Source organism: Corticium candelabrum, chromosome 8 (genome assembly GCF_963422355.1).
Source record: "Corticium candelabrum chromosome 8, ooCorCand1.1, whole genome shotgun sequence".
NCBI classification, from domain to species: Eukaryota; Metazoa; Porifera; class Homoscleromorpha; order Homosclerophorida; family Plakinidae; genus Corticium; species Corticium candelabrum.
Genome location: NC_085092.1, coordinates 6,859,027 through 6,877,559, shown reverse-complemented (window position 1 = coordinate 6,877,559; position 18,533 = coordinate 6,859,027). Strand labels below are relative to the sequence as shown.

The 18,533-nt window shown below is 41.5% G+C and overlaps 2 protein-coding genes and 1 long non-coding RNA gene across 3 annotated transcripts; all 3 read right to left on the bottom strand.

The window, feature by feature from the left end:
• Positions 1 to 50: 50 nt before the first annotated feature.
• Positions 51 to 2,973, bottom strand: LOC134183512 (uncharacterized). Its single transcript, XM_062651071.1, has 6 exons — positions 2,932 to 2,973; positions 985 to 1,032; positions 655 to 718; positions 433 to 588; positions 214 to 368; positions 51 to 153 (listed from the first exon to the last, which is right to left on the bottom strand). Exons 2-6 carry the CDS (start codon positions 1,012 to 1,014, stop codon positions 115 to 117), a joined length of 444 nt encoding a protein of 147 aa, XP_062507055.1. The 5' UTR covers positions 1,015 to 1,032; positions 2,932 to 2,973; the 3' UTR covers positions 51 to 114.
• A 1,804-nt stretch (positions 2,974 to 4,777) lies between these two features.
• On the bottom strand, positions 4,778 to 7,677 carry LOC134183760 (uncharacterized). The gene is made up of 5 exons (XR_009970552.1): positions 7,623 to 7,677; positions 7,110 to 7,272; positions 5,312 to 5,469; positions 5,127 to 5,254; positions 4,778 to 4,941 (listed from the first exon to the last, which is right to left on the bottom strand). It is a non-coding gene; the product is annotated as an uncharacterized LOC134183760 (long non-coding RNA).
• Positions 7,678 to 8,050: 373 nt separating this feature from the next.
• On the bottom strand, positions 8,051 to 17,659 carry LOC134182981 (uncharacterized). The gene is made up of 5 exons (XM_062650426.1): positions 17,645 to 17,659; positions 17,518 to 17,593; positions 8,858 to 11,086; positions 8,756 to 8,800; positions 8,051 to 8,605 (listed from the first exon to the last, which is right to left on the bottom strand). Exons 1-5 carry the CDS (start codon positions 17,657 to 17,659, stop codon positions 8,229 to 8,231), a joined length of 2,742 nt encoding a protein of 913 aa, XP_062506410.1. The 3' UTR covers positions 8,051 to 8,228.
• Between the last annotated feature and the right edge of the window lie 874 nt (positions 17,660 to 18,533).

Genomic DNA, 18,533 nt, shown 5'->3' with positions numbered 1-18,533 from the left:
TTAATTAAAACAAGACATAATCAAACAACAAATATTTAATTAAATTGATAGTCTCATCAAATAGTCATCTTTAGTGCAACTCTATTTGATAATTCACTTAGTCTTCTGCTTCATTTATTGAGTATAATCGACAGCTGATTGTAAAAGATAAACCTGAACGAGAAACCAACCATTGAGCCAATAGACTACATGCACGTCTATAGTTTGTGTCACCTCAGTCAATCTCTTCATCAGTGACGGTCGATTACAAGGAACAACTTTGAATCCTACAAGAGGAGGAGACTCAGGCGAGCAGTGAGTACTACAATTAGAGCAAACCAGTGGCACATAGGTCAACCCTTCGGCCTCACTCCAAATGCAGTTTAATCCTAGGAAAAACCAAGAAAGATCAATGAGTACTAGTCACAGGCTCGGAATCGACAAGTACAGTACCAGAAAATGGCCAAACTGTAGATGTTTGAGGTAAAACTAAGCATTTGACAGTTAGATCTTGCTCAGTACAAACAAAGCATCTAGAAGGTGTGCAGCTATGGCCAAGTTTACTCAAAATGTCATCTATTTCACAGCTAACTTCCACTGTACTGAGAGCTACAAATACAATATTACGTAACCAGGGATACTCAGAAATGATACCGAGCGACTAGATTTGGTCACCTGCAACCAGTTGCTCCTTGCAACTTTTGCATCGAACTTCACCATCCACAGCTTTACAATCAATCTACAAGCAAACAAAATAAACAATTTGGGCTTTTGATACAATTATACTTTCTTTGTCAAACAATGACAGCAAATGCAAATCATCTTTGGTAACACATTCACGTTGAGTTTCCTTCCTCGCTCTGACATGTTTGTGTCCTATTCCAACATTACCAGGCAGTTGGGCAACTGGAAAATCTTGTTCTTCTGTACGATAATCCTCTTTGAATCCAGACTGTCCATCATCTTTACAAGGTACACAACTAATCGATTCATTCTGACACATACTTGTCTGCTTGAAACTCGTACAGTCCCCATCAACAAAGTCTTCAGACCCTAAAGTAGAAGAAAGTAATGGAGTGGCTGCATTCTTGGCCCGGGTAATGGTAGGTGCTGAATGGTCTTCTCCAATATACTGGCTCTGAATGCCAGCTGATGGACGCACAATAAGTGGACTTGGACTCATCGTATTGGTTTTACGTTGCAATGCACTACTGCTGACCGGTCTTGCAATTGTGTGTGTGCCATATATTTGTGATGCAGTTACAAAGCTGGACTAGATGAATTAGTACTAAAGTGAGTTCACACATTAGAGAGATTGGTGGAATGTGGCCATTTGTGCGACGAATGTGTTGCCCTCCGGGCGGATATTGGTATCAATCGAAAGCTCTTCACTTGCCGGATCTAATTACACTCATCGTTGGGCTACAGAGACGTAACTGAAGTTAGTAGAGCCAATTTCCTGTATTTTAATGACTTAGAGGGCGGAGAAAGGCGGGATTAGGGTTAATTGCATAAAGCTAAGTACATAATTGTTATAGCTAGCAGGCTGTTAACAGTAACCCGACACAGTAAACTTCCCAGTTGGAGTGTCAGTTAGCTAGGAAAGAGTGCGTCTAGGATCCGTTTCTACTCTTCGTCCTTGGAACTTTCAGTTTCACACGACGACGAATCTTCTGATTCAGGACGAACTTCGAATTCAATGACCATCTGCTCTACAACGTCGCCTAGCACACCGTGTATTGTCCTGTAATGCTTTTCCACCTTCTCACGTACGTGCACGTGCCTCACGCAGTTTGCCCACTTTTCCACAGTAACGTTTGCTATACCTTCTCTACACAGACGCTTGATGTTTTCCATCGTAAACCCAGCAATCCCTGTGTTGTGCTGTGCAGCATAACTACAGGTCAGAGGAGGTCAGAGTCCTCATAGTGATGTCATCAACGCTCAAGAATGCACTAAATGCTGGTCAGTTTGGTTTTGATATGGTCAAATTAGTCAAGTTCTCGTGGTTTCCAGACGTTTCTCTGAGCCAGAAGTGAATGAGTGTATGTATCTGGTACATACAGCTGTTCCTAGAAGGGACAACTGACACATACAACCAGTGAGCGCCTAGAAACGTTCGGGTCTGTTGTCACGGGTTATAGCAAAAGTACAAGTTTTAGTAGATCATTGCATCATGAAGCAAACCACGTTTCAAGCCAGCGAGGCAGCCAGAGGCAACACCTTCATACGTACACTTTCACGTAACACTATAGTTAACTAATTTGTCATTGACACCATACGCTCTGAAACATAGATGTTAATTGCCTCCTGTGACAATATAACATCCGTTTACACAAACACTACGCCACGCCTTAAGGTGTACCCTACATTCCACCAGTCGCTCTAATTCGTGAACGCACTTTAGTATTGCATATTACCTGGTTGTCTTGCATGCATACATATATATCCCTAAAGAAAATCTTCATGCGACCGCATCAGATTCGCATGCGAGTCTCATGCGAATGTCGTTTACGCATGCGAATTGGCCGATTTCGCATGCGGAGACTAGCTCGCAGTGCGTAACGCACGAGTTCCGCATGCGAAGGTGATACGCTCGCACAAATTCCGCAACACTCGAGAAGGTCTCGCATGCGAATGTCCCTATCGCATGCGGAGATGCGTGACGCACGACTTCCGCATGCGAAGGTGATACGCTCGCACGAATTGCGCAACACTCTAGACGCGGTCGTGCACATGCGAATGCATATCCCTAGAGCGCATGCATATGTGCACCTTCTCACGCGGAAGTCGTGCGTCACGCAAGCTAGAGATCTCGATGAGCGATCGATGAGACGTGTACGGTTTCGCAAGAACGTCTGGTCCTACAGTTACCGCATGCGAATTGGGCAATTTCGCATACTATAACATGTCGATTTAGGCAACGGTAGCAAGGAAAGTCCATTCACTTACCGTAGGAAGGAATACACGAGGAAAGCGTCGTCTTGCAGCCGGCTTATATAAACAGCCACGCCTACCAAGACCTTATTTGGAACACTGCTATGCACAAGGACGGTAGAGATGGTCGCCTTATTTTGAATTGCTTTGCTAACATTTTCTATTTTGATCTAGATTTCTTGGGGTTGTATCAAATGCTAGATTTTGTGATTTAATTTCTTGCGGCAGAAAAGAACCTGGCCATACACATGCAAGATCTTGTAGAACACAACCCAATATTCAGCTGGAGTGCGTTGGACTGATAATATATATATATATATATATATATATATATATATATATATATATATATATATATATATAGTATTGAAGTATATATTAATGTGAAAACTTTATAGTTTGTACAAATTTTTTCCACTCAAAGTGGTAATTAAACACTATGTAAGTTGGTATATAGATTTCAAATTATGTATATAGTATTAATTAGAATAGATATTATGTCTATCCAACTTCAACTGTACACATGCAGCACATAATGCACTAGCTTATACAATTTACTGCTAGTTCACTGCCAAAGTCGAGTACAAATAACTGCATTATAATAAAATATTAATATCAGCACATTCGAGGGAGTAGTGAGCAGATATGTCAATATCGACTAACAGATTTCAAATAATCGGAGCTCTTGTATTACAAGAAGATAATATCTAATTGCTGTCAAACTTACTCTTTGTTTTAAACATCTCATAACATCAACAGAAATATAATTAGAATATATTATATGTCTATCAAACTTCAACTGTACACACAGCACATGATGACCCTACAATTTACTGCTAGTTCACTGCCAAAGTCGAGTACAAATAACTGTTATAATAAAATATTAATATCAATCTTTCAAATTTGATCCAAACATTGACATGGACAGTACAAGTTCACTTGTGCAGTTTTAATTGCTAAACAGTATATTTGAGGGAGTAGTGATCAGATATGTCAATATCGACTAACAGATTTCAAATAATCGGAGCTCTTGTATTACAAGAAGATAACATCTAATTGCTGTCAAACTTAATATTTGTTTTAAACGTCTTATATCATCAACAGAAATATAATTAGAATAGATTATATGTCTATCAAACTTCAACTGTACACACAGCACATGACGACCCTATAATTTACTGCTAGTTCACTGCCAAAGTCGAGTACAAATAACTGTTATAATAAAATATTAATATCAATCTTTCAAATTTTATCCAAACATTGACATGGACAGTACAAGTTCACTTGTGCAGTTTTAATTTTTAAACAGCATATTTGAGGGAGTAGTGATCAGATATGTCAATACCGACTAACAGATTTCAAATAATCGAAGCTTTAGTGTGACAAGAAGACAATTTAACTTTTAGTTACTGTCAAATATGACTCAACTTTCTATATGCTATGCTGGTGCAATCAAATTAACATTACATAGACAGGTCTAGAATGCTAGTGTTGTACATATACATGTCAACCATGCAGCACTTACAACTGTGAACAAGTCGCTTGGATATTCATAAAGCTCTATTGTGTATCCACTTTATAATTATAATACATGATATAATGCAACCAGCTACAACTTAAAAATAGTAATCTTGAAAAACTTATCAATCTACTTCTATTTCATTAGGGATGAGAGAGAGATAGGACTGAGCATTTCTGAATCTGGTGCAAGATATCTGGACATAGACACACTTCCGGACAATGTTCCTTATAGGAATAGCCAGCAAGTCACTTCTTGGTCTCAAAGATACTGCCAGCAAAAGGTCTTCCCACTCCAACTTGCTCTCGTGTACAGATCACAAGCTTCAGGTGCCTGCCCAAGTAGACCAATTGTTGACCACAAATATTAAATATTTATTTTTACATGCAGATTGACAGTTTGAATCTCTTTTAGTGTACTTACCTGCAGCTGAGTTAGTTCTCGACTAGACAATGGCAGCCACATTAGAATAACTTCCTCCCTTTATCACCTTATCAAAGTTTCACCTAATGGACAAACAATCAGACAAACAAACAAACAAATAAATAAACAAACAAATAAATAAACAAACAAATAAACAAACAAATAAATAAATAAACAAACAAATAAACAAATATACAAAAAATTAAGCAAAAAATAAAAAAAGGAAATAGACAGACACACACCATCCAATGTGAACTATATCCGTCACCTATGTCTCTTGGTGGTAATATGACAATGCTGGTACACTCTCTGCACTCTAAACTTAGCACTGCCATTCACGACTTCTTCACTCACGCCAATCGGCACATACAGCCACTCAGGATACGTCTGACAAAGCTACAACAAACGACACGTCACACCAACTCTCCACCTTCTTACATCAATCGCACTAACCTTGTAGTTCTCATTCAATGGACTGTAATGCCAGTAGTCGTTGGGAATGCCCATTCGACCAAACTCTTTATCGTGATTGAAAATAGACCGGCCGTTCTCGCGGCTAAATTTCTTCTCTTGTAGAGAGTAGTGAAATGCATATATCTCATCATATCAATCTACAACATCAACAGAATGACTCTCACGTAATTATGTGTACAGTATATCACCCATGATAAAGTATAAATAAATAAATAAATAAATAATAAATAAATATAAATAATAAATAAATAATAAATAATAAATAAATAAAAAATAAATATAAATAATAAATAAATAATAAATAAATATAAATAATAAATAAATAATAAATAAATATAAATAAAAAATAAATAATAAATAAATAAATAAATAAATAATAGATAAATAAAAATAAGAAACAAATAAAGAAATAATAAAGAAATAATAAATAATAAATAATAAATAAATAAATAAATGAATGAATAAATAAATGAATGAATAATAAATAAATAAATAAAAAATAAATAATAAATACATAAATAATAAATAAATAATAAATAAAAAAATAAAAAATAATAAATAAATAATAAATAAATAATAAATATATAATAAATAATAAATAATAAATATAAATAATAAATAAAAAATACTAAAATCGTGCGGCAGACGTTAACCGGCTATACACTCTTGTGCACCCAGGGTGGTTGAAGATTACAACAGATCGAGTCAACATATCAGTCTTGTATTGTGGGGATTTATGCAAATGTACAGGAGTGTGATGCTACGAAGTCCTCTCATTCGATCCAATGCATGGCCAGGCAGTTTACTGCACAACTGCAGGAGAGTCTTTCTAAAGACAACAAGTCAAAGAGCCTGCATGGAAGTGGGACCATCCTGTGCGATGGTGTCTTCGAGCAAGCACCTCAGACGGATGCGAAATATTTCTGTAGGAAGCGGTTCTTGTTAAGTTCTGGAGCAGAAAACCAATGCATGGTCAGTATCGCCGTCTCACTGAGAAACCACCTGTGGATATGAAAGAGACCTACAGACGGCTGAAGCCATCCAATCTTCCTGCTGCAACTGAGGAACTGGTTGTTGCTGCTTAAGACCAAAGTCGGTGTTATGAGCGCAACATTCTGCATCGAAATGTCGGTCCCACTTGCCGCTTGTGCAGTGTAGACATGAAAACAGTTGACCACATTGTCGCAGGCTGTAGTGCCTTGGCACCGATAGACTACACTGATCGACACAATCGGGTGGCCTCCATTATCCACTGGGACATTTGTCGTCATTTTGGGGTTCCAGCAAAGAGCAGATGGTACCGGCATCATCATGATAGGCTTGTGGAGACGAACGACATTACTATGATGTGGGATACAGTCATCCTTACTGCTAGGAAGATTGTTGCCAATCGTCCTGACATCTGTTTCAGAAATAAGAAGACAAACTCTTGTCTTCTTATTGATATCAGCTGTCCTACTGAAAGTAACATCGCCAGGAAACAGGCCGAGAAGTTGACGAAGTACAGTGACCTACGGGTGAAGGTAAGCTGCATGTGGCAGTGTCGGACACTGGTTGTTCCAGTGGTGTTGGGAGCACTGGGCACAGTGCACGCAGGTATTGCACGGTGGTTGCACATTATTCCAGGTCATCAGAACCTGCAGCACTTACAGAAAGCAGTTCTTCTTGGATCCAGTCAAATACTACGTAAAGTCGCCTAGAGTCGGACCCTACGTAAAGTATCTATGCCCCTAAATACCAACATCTTGTATCTTTGTTGATCATGCTTAACACTCACTTGGTTTAGAGAAGTGCACCAGAGTATCATAGATGTCTTGGCATTCACGATCTTTAGCAATGATGAATGTCAATGATCTGAATGTTTTGTAGGTTATCTTCAAGGGCGAGCCTTTTGTGTTTAATGGTAGCGTTTCCACTTGTAAGATGTGAGTATGCAACAGCTAACCACAAAAACACAAATTGGAAGACACACACCACATAAACAAAATTCTGGTGCCTACAACAAAGTCCTAGATGTGACATGCAAATACAAACAGACAGACACATGCACAAGCACATGCACACACGCACGCACGCACGCACGCACGCACGCACACACACACAAAATAAACAAAACAGGCAAACAGACAGACAACAGGAAACGCAACAAACAAATAAATAAAAAGACAAACAAGCAAACAGACAGACAAATTGACAAACCAGTAAATGGACAAACAAACATTCACACAAACACGTATACGTACGGTTACTGTACCCAGACTGACAGTATCCTATCACTCATTATCCTTACCCATGTTTCTCTTCCTACGGTTTGATTGTGAAAGATAAGATGGTTTGGTGTCACGTAAAAACTGGCTTTTGTGTGTTTTCTTGTGTGAGAACTTGCTCTGCAAGTGAACGTCATCAATCTAGACGATTTCTAAACTTAGTCAACACAGATAAACGAGTTTATACCTTGGGTGTACTAATGTGCTCCATCTGCAGGCTCAGGAAAATAACTCTAACGCGCGTTAGCATTTCTTAACCTTGGAATCCCAAATACACAAACATAAAATGTTGTAAATATTTTAATTAATTAATCAATTTAGTAATACGCCATTTCATGTGTGATAACGCAAATAGGACTCGCCAACATTATACTGCCTTAAATTGCATGTGTTTTCTGTGTCTGTCTGTCTTCCTTTCTTGATTTGATGCAGCAAACGAAGTAAACAATTCCAGTAATACGTATATCATGTTGGACAGAATCTCGTTAAACTATTGTTTACAGATATTATTGTTCAATTCCATTGATAGCACATCGCTATACTTTACAGCGCGTTTACAAATAAATTTTAAAATAATGACACAAAGATATGTCCCTAAATCAAAGTCACGTGACACATAATTACCTTAATTATTTGTTTGGATAAATGAGTTCTACTACATCATAACCAAATATATCACATGCCTCCTTCCTCAAACCCATCTTCAAAAGCGTTTGAGCAATCAAGTCACAAGTACCTCTTCTGCCCATTGCCTCTCTCCATTCTTCTAACATGGCTTTAGCACGCAAGAATGGATTTCTGTATGTATCAGTGATAACGTCCGTTTTCCTTGTAGGAAACATATCTGCTGACAGAAGAGACCCGAATTCCTCCCATCTGTGAGATACTTCACCAGCAACTTTCACTAACAGCTGAGAACTCAACTCGTCATCAAGATTAGACATTTGTGACTGTTGCCACACTCCAGATGTTAGAGTTGACACACTTGAATCAGCAGATTCACTTTCTGAAAATAGAACAAGAGATGTTTCAATTACACCATTTCAGACATTATATGATTCATAGCTACAGTAGACAATCCTCATATTCACTACATGCTACTACTTAACTGTCAATGTACACAGTAAAACAACAACAGCGAGACAACTAAACTCACTCGTTGTTTGCTCATCTTGTTGTCTATCAATTCCAGTTTCAATATCTATAAGGTAAAAACAATTGTGTACTAACCATCAACAACACAAATAATCATATTTACCTAAACTCTCCCTTGAGTCACTAAACCAGATATCCAAAGTGGGAAATTGCTCTCGTGACACACGATCATTCTTCTGGTTTATCAAACTCTGTTGAGATGGATATTTATCAATGCACACCAAACAATCATCTTCTATTGATTGGGTATCTTCAGCTTCACTTGAGGGAAGATAAACACAGACATTAAACTTGAAGCCATCCAATCCTCGTTTCTTGGCCTCATTCAGCTGATGAATGAGAAACTGACGAATGATGCTACATTGATGTTTCAGCTCATCACGAGAAAACACTTGACGTGGAGAATATACTGTAGCAATGATGTAATGCAGTTCATGGTAAACCAGTTCCAGATCAAGCTCAAGATCATCATCCACATGAAAGACAGCATGACCTCTTTTTAGTTTGGGACGAGGATGGGCATATTCAGTGGCACAACGAGACACCAAGCGAAAGTAGATCGGCTCGGGAGTCGTGTCAAACCCATCAGGACGAAATATGAGAGAGGGAGGAAATCGAGTGGAGCCGGCCAGCTGTTGCCATGCCAACTTGTTATCATATCTCTGTTCCAGCAAGCAAGGAACAAAGAATGACTGTCCAACCTTCAGAACAGCCTTCAGCATCTCTGGTGATGTGATTGTAGGACAGATGACGTCGAATAGATGCAGTAGGTACAAGATGGACTCGAACTGACTTTGTTTGACACCTTTCTGCAGCAGCAGATAGTGAGCCAATGACCATGACATCATTCCTTCTTCCTTCAATTTCTTCAGATCTTTCCAAAGTTCTGGTGGCACGTTACTCTTATGCAGGACGGTAGCAAAGACAGTGAGAACATTGACCAGCCACTGTCGATCAGTGAAGACCTTCTTCTTTAACTCATTCACATCAGAATAAAATGCAATTGTGCTCAAACTTGATAAATACTGCAGTGCCGATCGACATTCTCTTCGTGTCATAATGTCACAGAATTTTCGAGCCAACTCACACACTTCTTCGATGTCCAGTATTTTGCCTTCGTTGTCATCCAGTTGAGACACTCTGCTCAACAATTTATCGAGAACTGCCCACGGCAAAGGAATAGCATCTCGTTGACTCCACAGTGACCGCACCATTGCTACAAATATCTCCTTCACCTTCATTAGCACCGGATCCGGACTGCCAGTGCCTGATCGTCTGTTGTCAACACGAAAAGTCAGTTTGTTTGGGTTTTTCTGCGCCAACACCATGTGACCACCAAAGTCGTTCTTCTGTACAATGTCTTGCAATATTTCTTCTTGTTCCTCTAAGAATTTTGGATCCATGTCCTTTGTCTTGTCTTGTCTTGTCGACATGGCGAATGTAACTGGTGCTTGATCAATGAAGCCCTGACCAAGGAAAGGACCACAACCCACTACTGGATGTGCCATCTTGATGGCATTCATGTGGTAAGCCAATAGCTCGCGTCTCGTTGTAGGACCAAAACGTGGCATGACCAACTGCTCGCTTCCTTGTTCTGGTCGGAACAAACATTGAGGTATGGGATCTGCAAGACTCTTTGTTCCATCCATCACTATCATGTAAGCGGTTGCACTGTGCTGACTGTTGTCTGCCATCAATGCTGCGTGTGTCATCAGAAACTGTTCTTGACCGCCGCGATCACACACTGTGATCAACATCATACTTTCACTTTTTTCTAATGCAGCTTTGTCACGACGCAGTTCCTCTGCTAACTTTGCTTGCTCCTCGGTTAATTCTTTACAAAACAACAAATCACGTAGTGGCTTCCTCAACTCTGTCGTGTTGCCTTCTTTACTAATTGCTTGTCTGGCTGTTGCTAAAGCTACCGTGTTGGTACTACCTGCTGGCTGCTGTTCTGCTTCTTGGCTTGTCTCTCCAATAGCTTCCTCTCCATTGTCGTCTGGTGTCTGCTCTGGGGCCTCAACTTGTTGTTGTCTTGCAAGTAAGCCTCTGACAAGAACTTGATCAATGATCTCTTCTTTCTCTTTTGGTTTCAGTTCCTTCCAGTTCGTGTTTGGACCGCCTCCCGTTCTCATCACTTTCACTTCTGCTCCTACCGTACTTTCCCTCTTCTCTATAAATGGCTGATCTAGAAAAGCATCTCCCAATGTCGTCTTGCCTGCATCTTCTTCACCAAGCATGTCAATGTTCCCTCGCATTATTGGCAACTTCCCCTTTTTCACGGCAACTTCAAAATCAGCCTTAACAATTGGACCGAGACGATCAATAGCACCTGCACAGACAGAATGATGAAGACACTGACCTACAATAATGACTGCATAACTGCTACAACGTCACCAAACAACAAACACAAAACGTATGTCAATTAGAGACAAACTTGTACGACATCACTGAATTCAATGAACACAAATCTTTGCTACAATGAGATTGTAAAATAACATTACTAAAGTATACACAAAAATTTGAGCCGTGAAAACAGCTTGCATATAGTAACTTTGTTCCAGTGGTCTGGCAGCTTCATAACACTGTTTGCATGGTGAGTCACCTGCTGGACTCTTGTAGTAATACGTAAAAATTCTTCAAACAAGTCACACTCAGGGGACCTGCAATCTGGGAATAGGTTGTGTGAGGTATGGGCATGACCACAGAAGGGTGGAGACAACATTTGCTGTGTAACTATCTATACCAGTGTGACAACTGGCATTGATGTGTTAAATGATTCAGCATGCATCAGTTCACGACGTCTCGTTATTTAAGTAGCGCTCCATGCAGCTTTTTGCGTAAAGAACATGCTGTAATGTTCTTTGTTGCCCAAAGTATCCAATCAAAGTTTGTGGCACACAAGAACACCTTCACGATTCTATGCAACAATTGTCAGAGTCATCACATTCCTCTTGTTGCCCTACTGCACAAGTTTCTTAATGTGGTGACCATGAATGACGTCATTTGGCTGACTGTCTCTTCAGCACTGGCACATAACATTACAGCCAGGTCTCATTGATGTCAAGGTTTCTCTGCAAGTACCTGGTGATGTGCTGCCGAGAGAGATTGACTTGACACGCATCCACTTCTGATATTCAGTCAAGGCGTGCAAGACCCATTTCACTGCAGCTTTTCTAAGTAATGAGTGATTCCTCAGAATTCGATGGGCACATGCACCTGACACCAAAACATTCACGGCCACATCCTCACAACTCAAACGTAGATCTTCTTTCATAAAACCCTCACGCTTTCAACCCAATCGTCGTCTCTTGACTCACTAAGATGTCTAGTACAAGGCTCATCTGTGACTGACTCTCTCCTGGTGCCTAAGGAAATCTGGATCACAATATTCAGACATGACCATGCAAATTTCCTACGGGAGTGAGCAAGGTTTCCAGGAAATCTGCCTTAGGGTTAGGTATAGAGTTAGTGGCTGTGCTTGCTCTCTGAGACCGTGCAGCAGCGTTGCCAGTCTTCCATGGTTGGGTGCAAACTGCCAGTTGATATCAAACTTACAAATTTCATGTAGATCCCGAGAAATTAATGAGCAAACAGAATCTAAGGCAACGAAAAAGTTACAACACCCCAAAGCTTTGAAGAGTTCATGGCTCCACCATGTCCTCATAGCAACACTGCTGGATCTTGCCGGACTTCCTAGAAAATTTGGGACTGCTGTGATTGATTTCTTGCCGTTTCATATCTTCCATGACAACAAAGTGAGTGAACTTTGACGGCTAATTACGTGATTACTAATAAACCATATGAGACAAAAATTTCAGCTGACATGTAATGAAGAACTCTAGTATATAAATGTGTAAGTGGCAGTGTTGTTGCTAATAATACAAACAGTTTATCAACGAGTGTCTCAAACTGTGAAATGACCCTCATAAATAATGTCTATTGTATGACGTCATTGGTTAGTTTACATAGTAAACGTAGGTTAACATCAGGAGTAGAAGATTACAGAGGTTAGGCAAACCTTGTAATGTCAATAGCTAGCGGTTGAACTATGTATTAATACAAATGGTTGTGAGAACGTTGCATTGATCGGTTAGCATTGTCTAGCTGGTAGCTTTCTTGATATGAGTAAGCGCACTAGTCATTCAACCCGACGAGCATCGCCCCTCACTCTTCCTCAAGAAATTGCTTTGCTTTCAGACGTGTCAATTCGATTGCTCCTAGAGCAATATCACCTTGTCTCCACTGGCTCCAGACTGGAACGGATCAAGCGACTGTCCGCTGAACTCTTTCCTACTGACAGAGTGACTACAACAACTACAGAGCCAACAGCAGCTTTATCCACGGCGATGACAATGAAAACACGCCTACCATGGCCACGCAAATCGACAGCACATCACTAGAGACTGTGATCCAGTCAGCAGTACAAGCATCAGTAGCTGCCATGACTGAAGCTATTCGTCCCATGCAAACCTGTTCAAGATCCAGGCCAGGCTCTTCCCATCACACCACAACAAAGAGCAGTACCACGATGCGAAGTCACAATTGTGGGAACCGGAACAACGACAGCAGCCGAAGCTCTTGCTCATTATCAAGGTCTCGATCACCACACAAACAATGGTTTAGATCGACCAGTCGCCGTTCCTGCACAAGATCAAAATCACGTCCATCTGCATAGGCGTAGGAAGCAACTTTCGACTGGGGGGGCACCTTCATTGGCGGTCTTGTGTGGGCGTTACCAGTTACCAGTTGCTTTTGTTCTCGAAGACATCAGGAAAACGCCAAGATCCAGCAGGCTTATTAACCGTTGCTCAAGTTATTATGTTCAGAACAGACATGTCAAAAAGTGGGGGGGCACGTGCCCCCGGGCCCCCGTGCTTCCTACGCCTATGATCTGTCGGCCACGCATGGACGGCAACAGGATCTAGCAATCAACCGGAAAACCTGCATGTTATCTAGCTGGACAAAGAGGAAGATACTAGCAGGTGAATATGATGACTTTGACACCATACTTACTGAAGTACCGACTAACAAAGCGGGGTCCCCATGGCAATGAAAGCCTCGGTATCTAGTCCAAAGTGCAGGCATGTCTGCAACATCAACTCGTGGCTTCAGACTTGGTCTGCACACGCGGCTACAGTCTTTCTAGCGGATCCGGCGCAAGGTTACAAACTTATCGACTTCCAGTCTATAGTCGCTCAAGCTAGTTCGCAATACCAAACCTCAGCCTGGCTAAATTACGATAGAGCCTTTCGTTATTTTGCCAGCAGGACCACAAGCGTAACATGGGACACGATTGACCATCACATGTGGGTTCAGTGCTTCTCAAGTCGTGCAGCAACCTCGATCACCTGCTATACATGCAGCCAACCAGGTCACGTGGCAACAGACTGTGCACACACCGACCAGTCCTTTTGTCCCCCCACGCAAGCAACCACATCTTCCGGTAACATCTTCAATCCCCCTTCGGGCAAACCCAAAATCTGCCGTCTCTTCAATGCTGGTAGATGCAAGAACCAAGCCTCAACCTAGCCTGTGCAAATACCGACACGAATGTTTCATCTGCCACGACGATCACCCTGAGGCCACGTGTTTCTGCACAGGCCCAATAAACAGCATAAACCAGACACTCCACTTCAGCCTGACGTTTTGCAATGTCACTACACAATCACCCTGATCGTACGTTTGTTGAATCACTGCTTTGGTCACTACATCATAGTTTCAATCTTGGCTACACAGGTGCATGTTACTTTCGTTTATCTTCCAACCTAAAGTCCACACTCGAGCACAAGGTTATTGTTCAGCAAGGCAGGGCTTAAAAAATAGGTCGTCAAGTCATCATTTGATGTTAAATTTTACAACGACTATAGCAGACCAAGGCTAGTATGTAATGGCTTTCTCGGTATGCAGGCGGATGACTGTACTGTACTGAAACATGTGCCACTTCACGGTTGATGCTTGCATTGGGACATTTGTCGTACAATGACATGTACGCGTAGTAAATTATTACGCCAACAGCATACGTTGACAAACTGCTCATATACCGGATAATGAAACGGGGAGTGTGAGAACCATCTCAGGATTCCGACAGAGTACAGGCATGAAGTTTATGACCAGGGAGCGCGTGAGGAAGCAGGGGCAATGGTAAATCCTGTAGATCAAATTAGGGTAGATATGATTTTAGTAGCAAGAAAATGGACAACTTCCGCAATGTGATATGTGGAAGTCTGATTGAAACCCCGCCTTGTTTTGACAGAGAGGTGGTATGCGTTTAATCACTAATTCAATTAGCTATCACTATTGCAAAGATGTCTTAGCTCTGTCTAGTGTAACACATCGTATCCATTGGCTCAGCGATAATGTGTGGATACGCTTGGTTGCATGCCATTGTGAAGTACGGAATACTGTGCTGTATGTTTTACTAGACTCGTACACAGTCCTCTCCTCGCACGTGCTCCAAAATTGTGGTATACCACTAAACACCATGATTGATATCAACATGACGTCCTAGACTAAAAGTTTTGACGACCTAAAATTTTTGGAAACTCTTCAAATGTCGACAACTAGTTGGACCAATTTTTTCGAGCCCTTGGATTTAGAAAGCGAACGCAGTGACATGGCTGGCGCTTACAACAAACTCCCTCTGCCAACTCTCCACTGCTCTGGCATAGGTGTTGTTCCAAAGAAAAATGGTAGCTGGAGACTGATTATGCACCTGTCCTGGCAGACTTAGTATTAGCAATGGCGTTGACTCGGAGAAGTACCACTTGCGGTACAAGAAAATTGATGATGCCACTGCCTTCATGAAACACACCGATCAAGGTTGCTGCATGGCGAAGATGGACTTGAAACATGCCTTTCGTTTGTGCTCAGTCCGCCAAGAGGATTGGGACCTTTTGCGACGGCCAATACTACGTCAACAAGCGCTTGTCCTTTGGTCTACGCTTCTCAACGAGTGCCACATTAATCGTGTTCTACACTACCTCGACAGTTTCTTCTTTGACGAACTTCACAACTCCACTTGCCATGCATCCATGACACGGGTGAAGAACAAAGCCCATCAGCTGGGCGTCCTGTACTGATGAAGTGGAGCAAAGAAACAGGCCCGACTACAACCATAACTTTCCTAGGCATTGAACTTGACTCCGAGGTGCTGGTTGCTAGGTTACCTCCTGAAAAACTGAGGGATCTGATGGATAAAATTCCCCAATGGCTGTCACACCGTGAGGCGACCAAGTGCGACTTATAATCCATAATCGGTAAGTTTAATTTTGTATACAAGGTCATTCCGACAGTCCAAAGTTTCTACGCCGACTCATTGACCTGACAACCTCTGTCCGATTGAGTCATCACACCTTGTCTACGTTAATAGCAAAAACTAGGTAGGATTTCCATTGGTGGTATTGCTTCCTCCCGTCCTGGAAAGCGGTGGCAATGATGCCGGATGTCCATCTCTCTGCCGCCGCAGACATGGAGCTCTACATAGATGCACCCGGTTCCACGGTGACTGGCAGTTGCACTAGACGCTGGAATCGAGGAAGTCGATAGCATGGCCAGAATTGTTTGCTGTCGTCGTAGCCTGTTTGATGCGGGGCAAGCATTGGTCTGGCAAGCGGGTTTTATTCCACTGTGACAGTCAGAGCGTAGTCGACTTATGGCAACACGGCTCGTCCCGCTGCCCCAATCTAATGGCACTCATCCGATGCTCGCTTTTTTATGGCGGCAAACATTAACTATACTGTCGTTATTAGACATATACCTCCCACTCCTTGCCTTCCAATCACTATCAAGATCATGAGTCAAATGAAATCGATGCTGCGAGAACGTCTTGACATATCAAACGACGACCATCAGATGTACTGGGCCGCCTTTACCGTGACCTTCTTTGGCTTTATTCGGTCCTCGGAATTTACGGCTCCGAGCCCCAGCAGTTGTGACAAAGACCGAAAGCTATTACGCCCTGATCTCACAACCAACGACAACGGGTATCGGCTGCACATCAAGGCTTCTAAAACGGACCCGTTCTGCTTGGACGTCGACTCATTTATTAGACAAACACACCATTCAGTATGTGCGGTAAAGGCGTTGAAAAATTACATGGCCTGTCCTAGAGCATTAAATCTACCACTATTTGCACATGCAGACGGTCATATCTGTTGAATTTGATGGTCTCAAGTTGTATCCCAGCACCCTGGTACACACGCAGTCTCCTGGCTCTCTTTGGGGTAGCGTGCCATTTGGGGGAGGGGCCTTGTTCAGGTCAGTCTTGCCCCAACATCACGTACGAGTGTATCTCCACTCAGGTTGCAACGTCAACGCGACTAACAACTTCGGTGCAAGCCAGTTGTCTCATGTACGTCATTAAACGAAATAGGTTCTGTGATGGTGTGTTGAGCCTCCAAAGTCAACTCCACTGACCTCTTGGGCTCAAGTGGGGTGTGACAGTCTCCAAAGTCAGCTTGACTGACCTCTTGGGCTTGACTACATGGAGGTTCTAACGGGTGTTGATCCTCCAACGTCACCCTCAGTGACCTCTTGGGTTCACACCACTTGTCGGAGCTCAGTGTATGACATGACAACTCTGGTTAACTCATTGTTCACAAATCCCTCACAGCCTGCCACGTTGCCCCATTCAAGCCCACACTGTCTTGTGTCTACGCGGTATCGCAACTAGTGGGCATGTTGCTTACAACATAGTAGTGTATTACGAGTGATGTTAATGTCTATTGTATGACGTCATCAAATGTTTATTGTCTCACTTACTCGGATGATCGTTGTCGGCAACTGCAGTTGTACTATCTGTGATGTTTGATGCTGAATTTCCAGCTGCAACAGAACTCTAACATCACACACAACTACTAATCAATACACACAACCTATACTGTGTGACAATCAGCTCGTACATTCTTGTTCAATTCTTTCAAGTGAGAAATAATACGAGAACGATTTCCTCTATTTGAATCACGCCAGTCTTTTTGCAACTGTTCTTCTGCAGCTTGTAATGGTGTTTGTCCTTTCTGTCCAATAATAGACAGTATTATTAGTGCAATGAAACATAACAATATCACACAGAACAAAGTACATATAATCAATAAATAGTTAACCAGCTTATTATCCAGTACATACACAATGCACAATCAGCATAGCAAGTGTGTGATAAAAGTGAATGTTAGAAAGACAATATGAATAAGACAAATGTCATGCAGTTGACTAAACATCTCTTTAGCTGTTGTCCCACACACTTGTAGAGAAACTCATTCTAGTACTGCTCACACATTCATTAAGACAACTGATGTTCACTGCTGTTTCAGTCATCATTCACAATCAACACGTAGCCATGTCATATGCTGTCATGTGACTGACCAATGAGGATAATAATTCATTACTCTCCATGAATTCCAACATCATAATCATGACTTCAAACAAAATCATTATCAATGTATGATTTCACTAAACACAGTCCCACATCCATGCAGTCACACCACCAACTAACAACATCATCACTTCACCATTATAATTTACAATACCACTCTACTACAATACAAACAATGTCCCTCAATGTCCTTATCTAATAATGTTTCTTATAACTAATTAACACCAGCAATGACAATGAGCATATGTGCTGCATTCCAATTGTCCATCCGTCCCTTGCTCCGTCTATCCGTCCACAGAGATATTACTGTAACCCTAAAGCATGCGTGTCTCCAGTTAATGACTGCTCACATCTGTCATCTTTTATCATGCTTAACACGATGCTCACAAGAACACCATGCTTTAGA

Excerpts from the sequence above, each read along its gene's own strand:
- LOC134182981 (XM_062650426.1), bottom strand. Across the intron at positions 8,801-8,857 it reads TGACTCAAGGGAGAGTTTAG|ATATTGAAACTGGAATTGAT; the intron begins GTAAATATGATT and ends TTTACCTTATAG. Across the intron at positions 8,606-8,755 it reads ACAAGATGAGCAAACAACGA|AAAGTGAATCTGCTGATTCA; the intron begins GTGAGTTTAGTT and ends TTCTATTTTCAG.
- LOC134183512 (XM_062651071.1), bottom strand. The coding sequence starts at position 1,014 with ATGGGGACTGTACGAGTTTCAAGCAGACAA. Across the intron at positions 589-654 it reads CAAGGAGCAACTGGTTGCAG|CTCTCAGTACAGTGGAAGTT; the intron begins GTGACCAAATCT and ends TTGTATTTGTAG. Across the intron at positions 369-432 it reads TACAGTTTGGCCATTTTCTG|GATTAAACTGCATTTGGAGT; the intron begins GTACTGTACTTG and ends GGTTTTTCCTAG.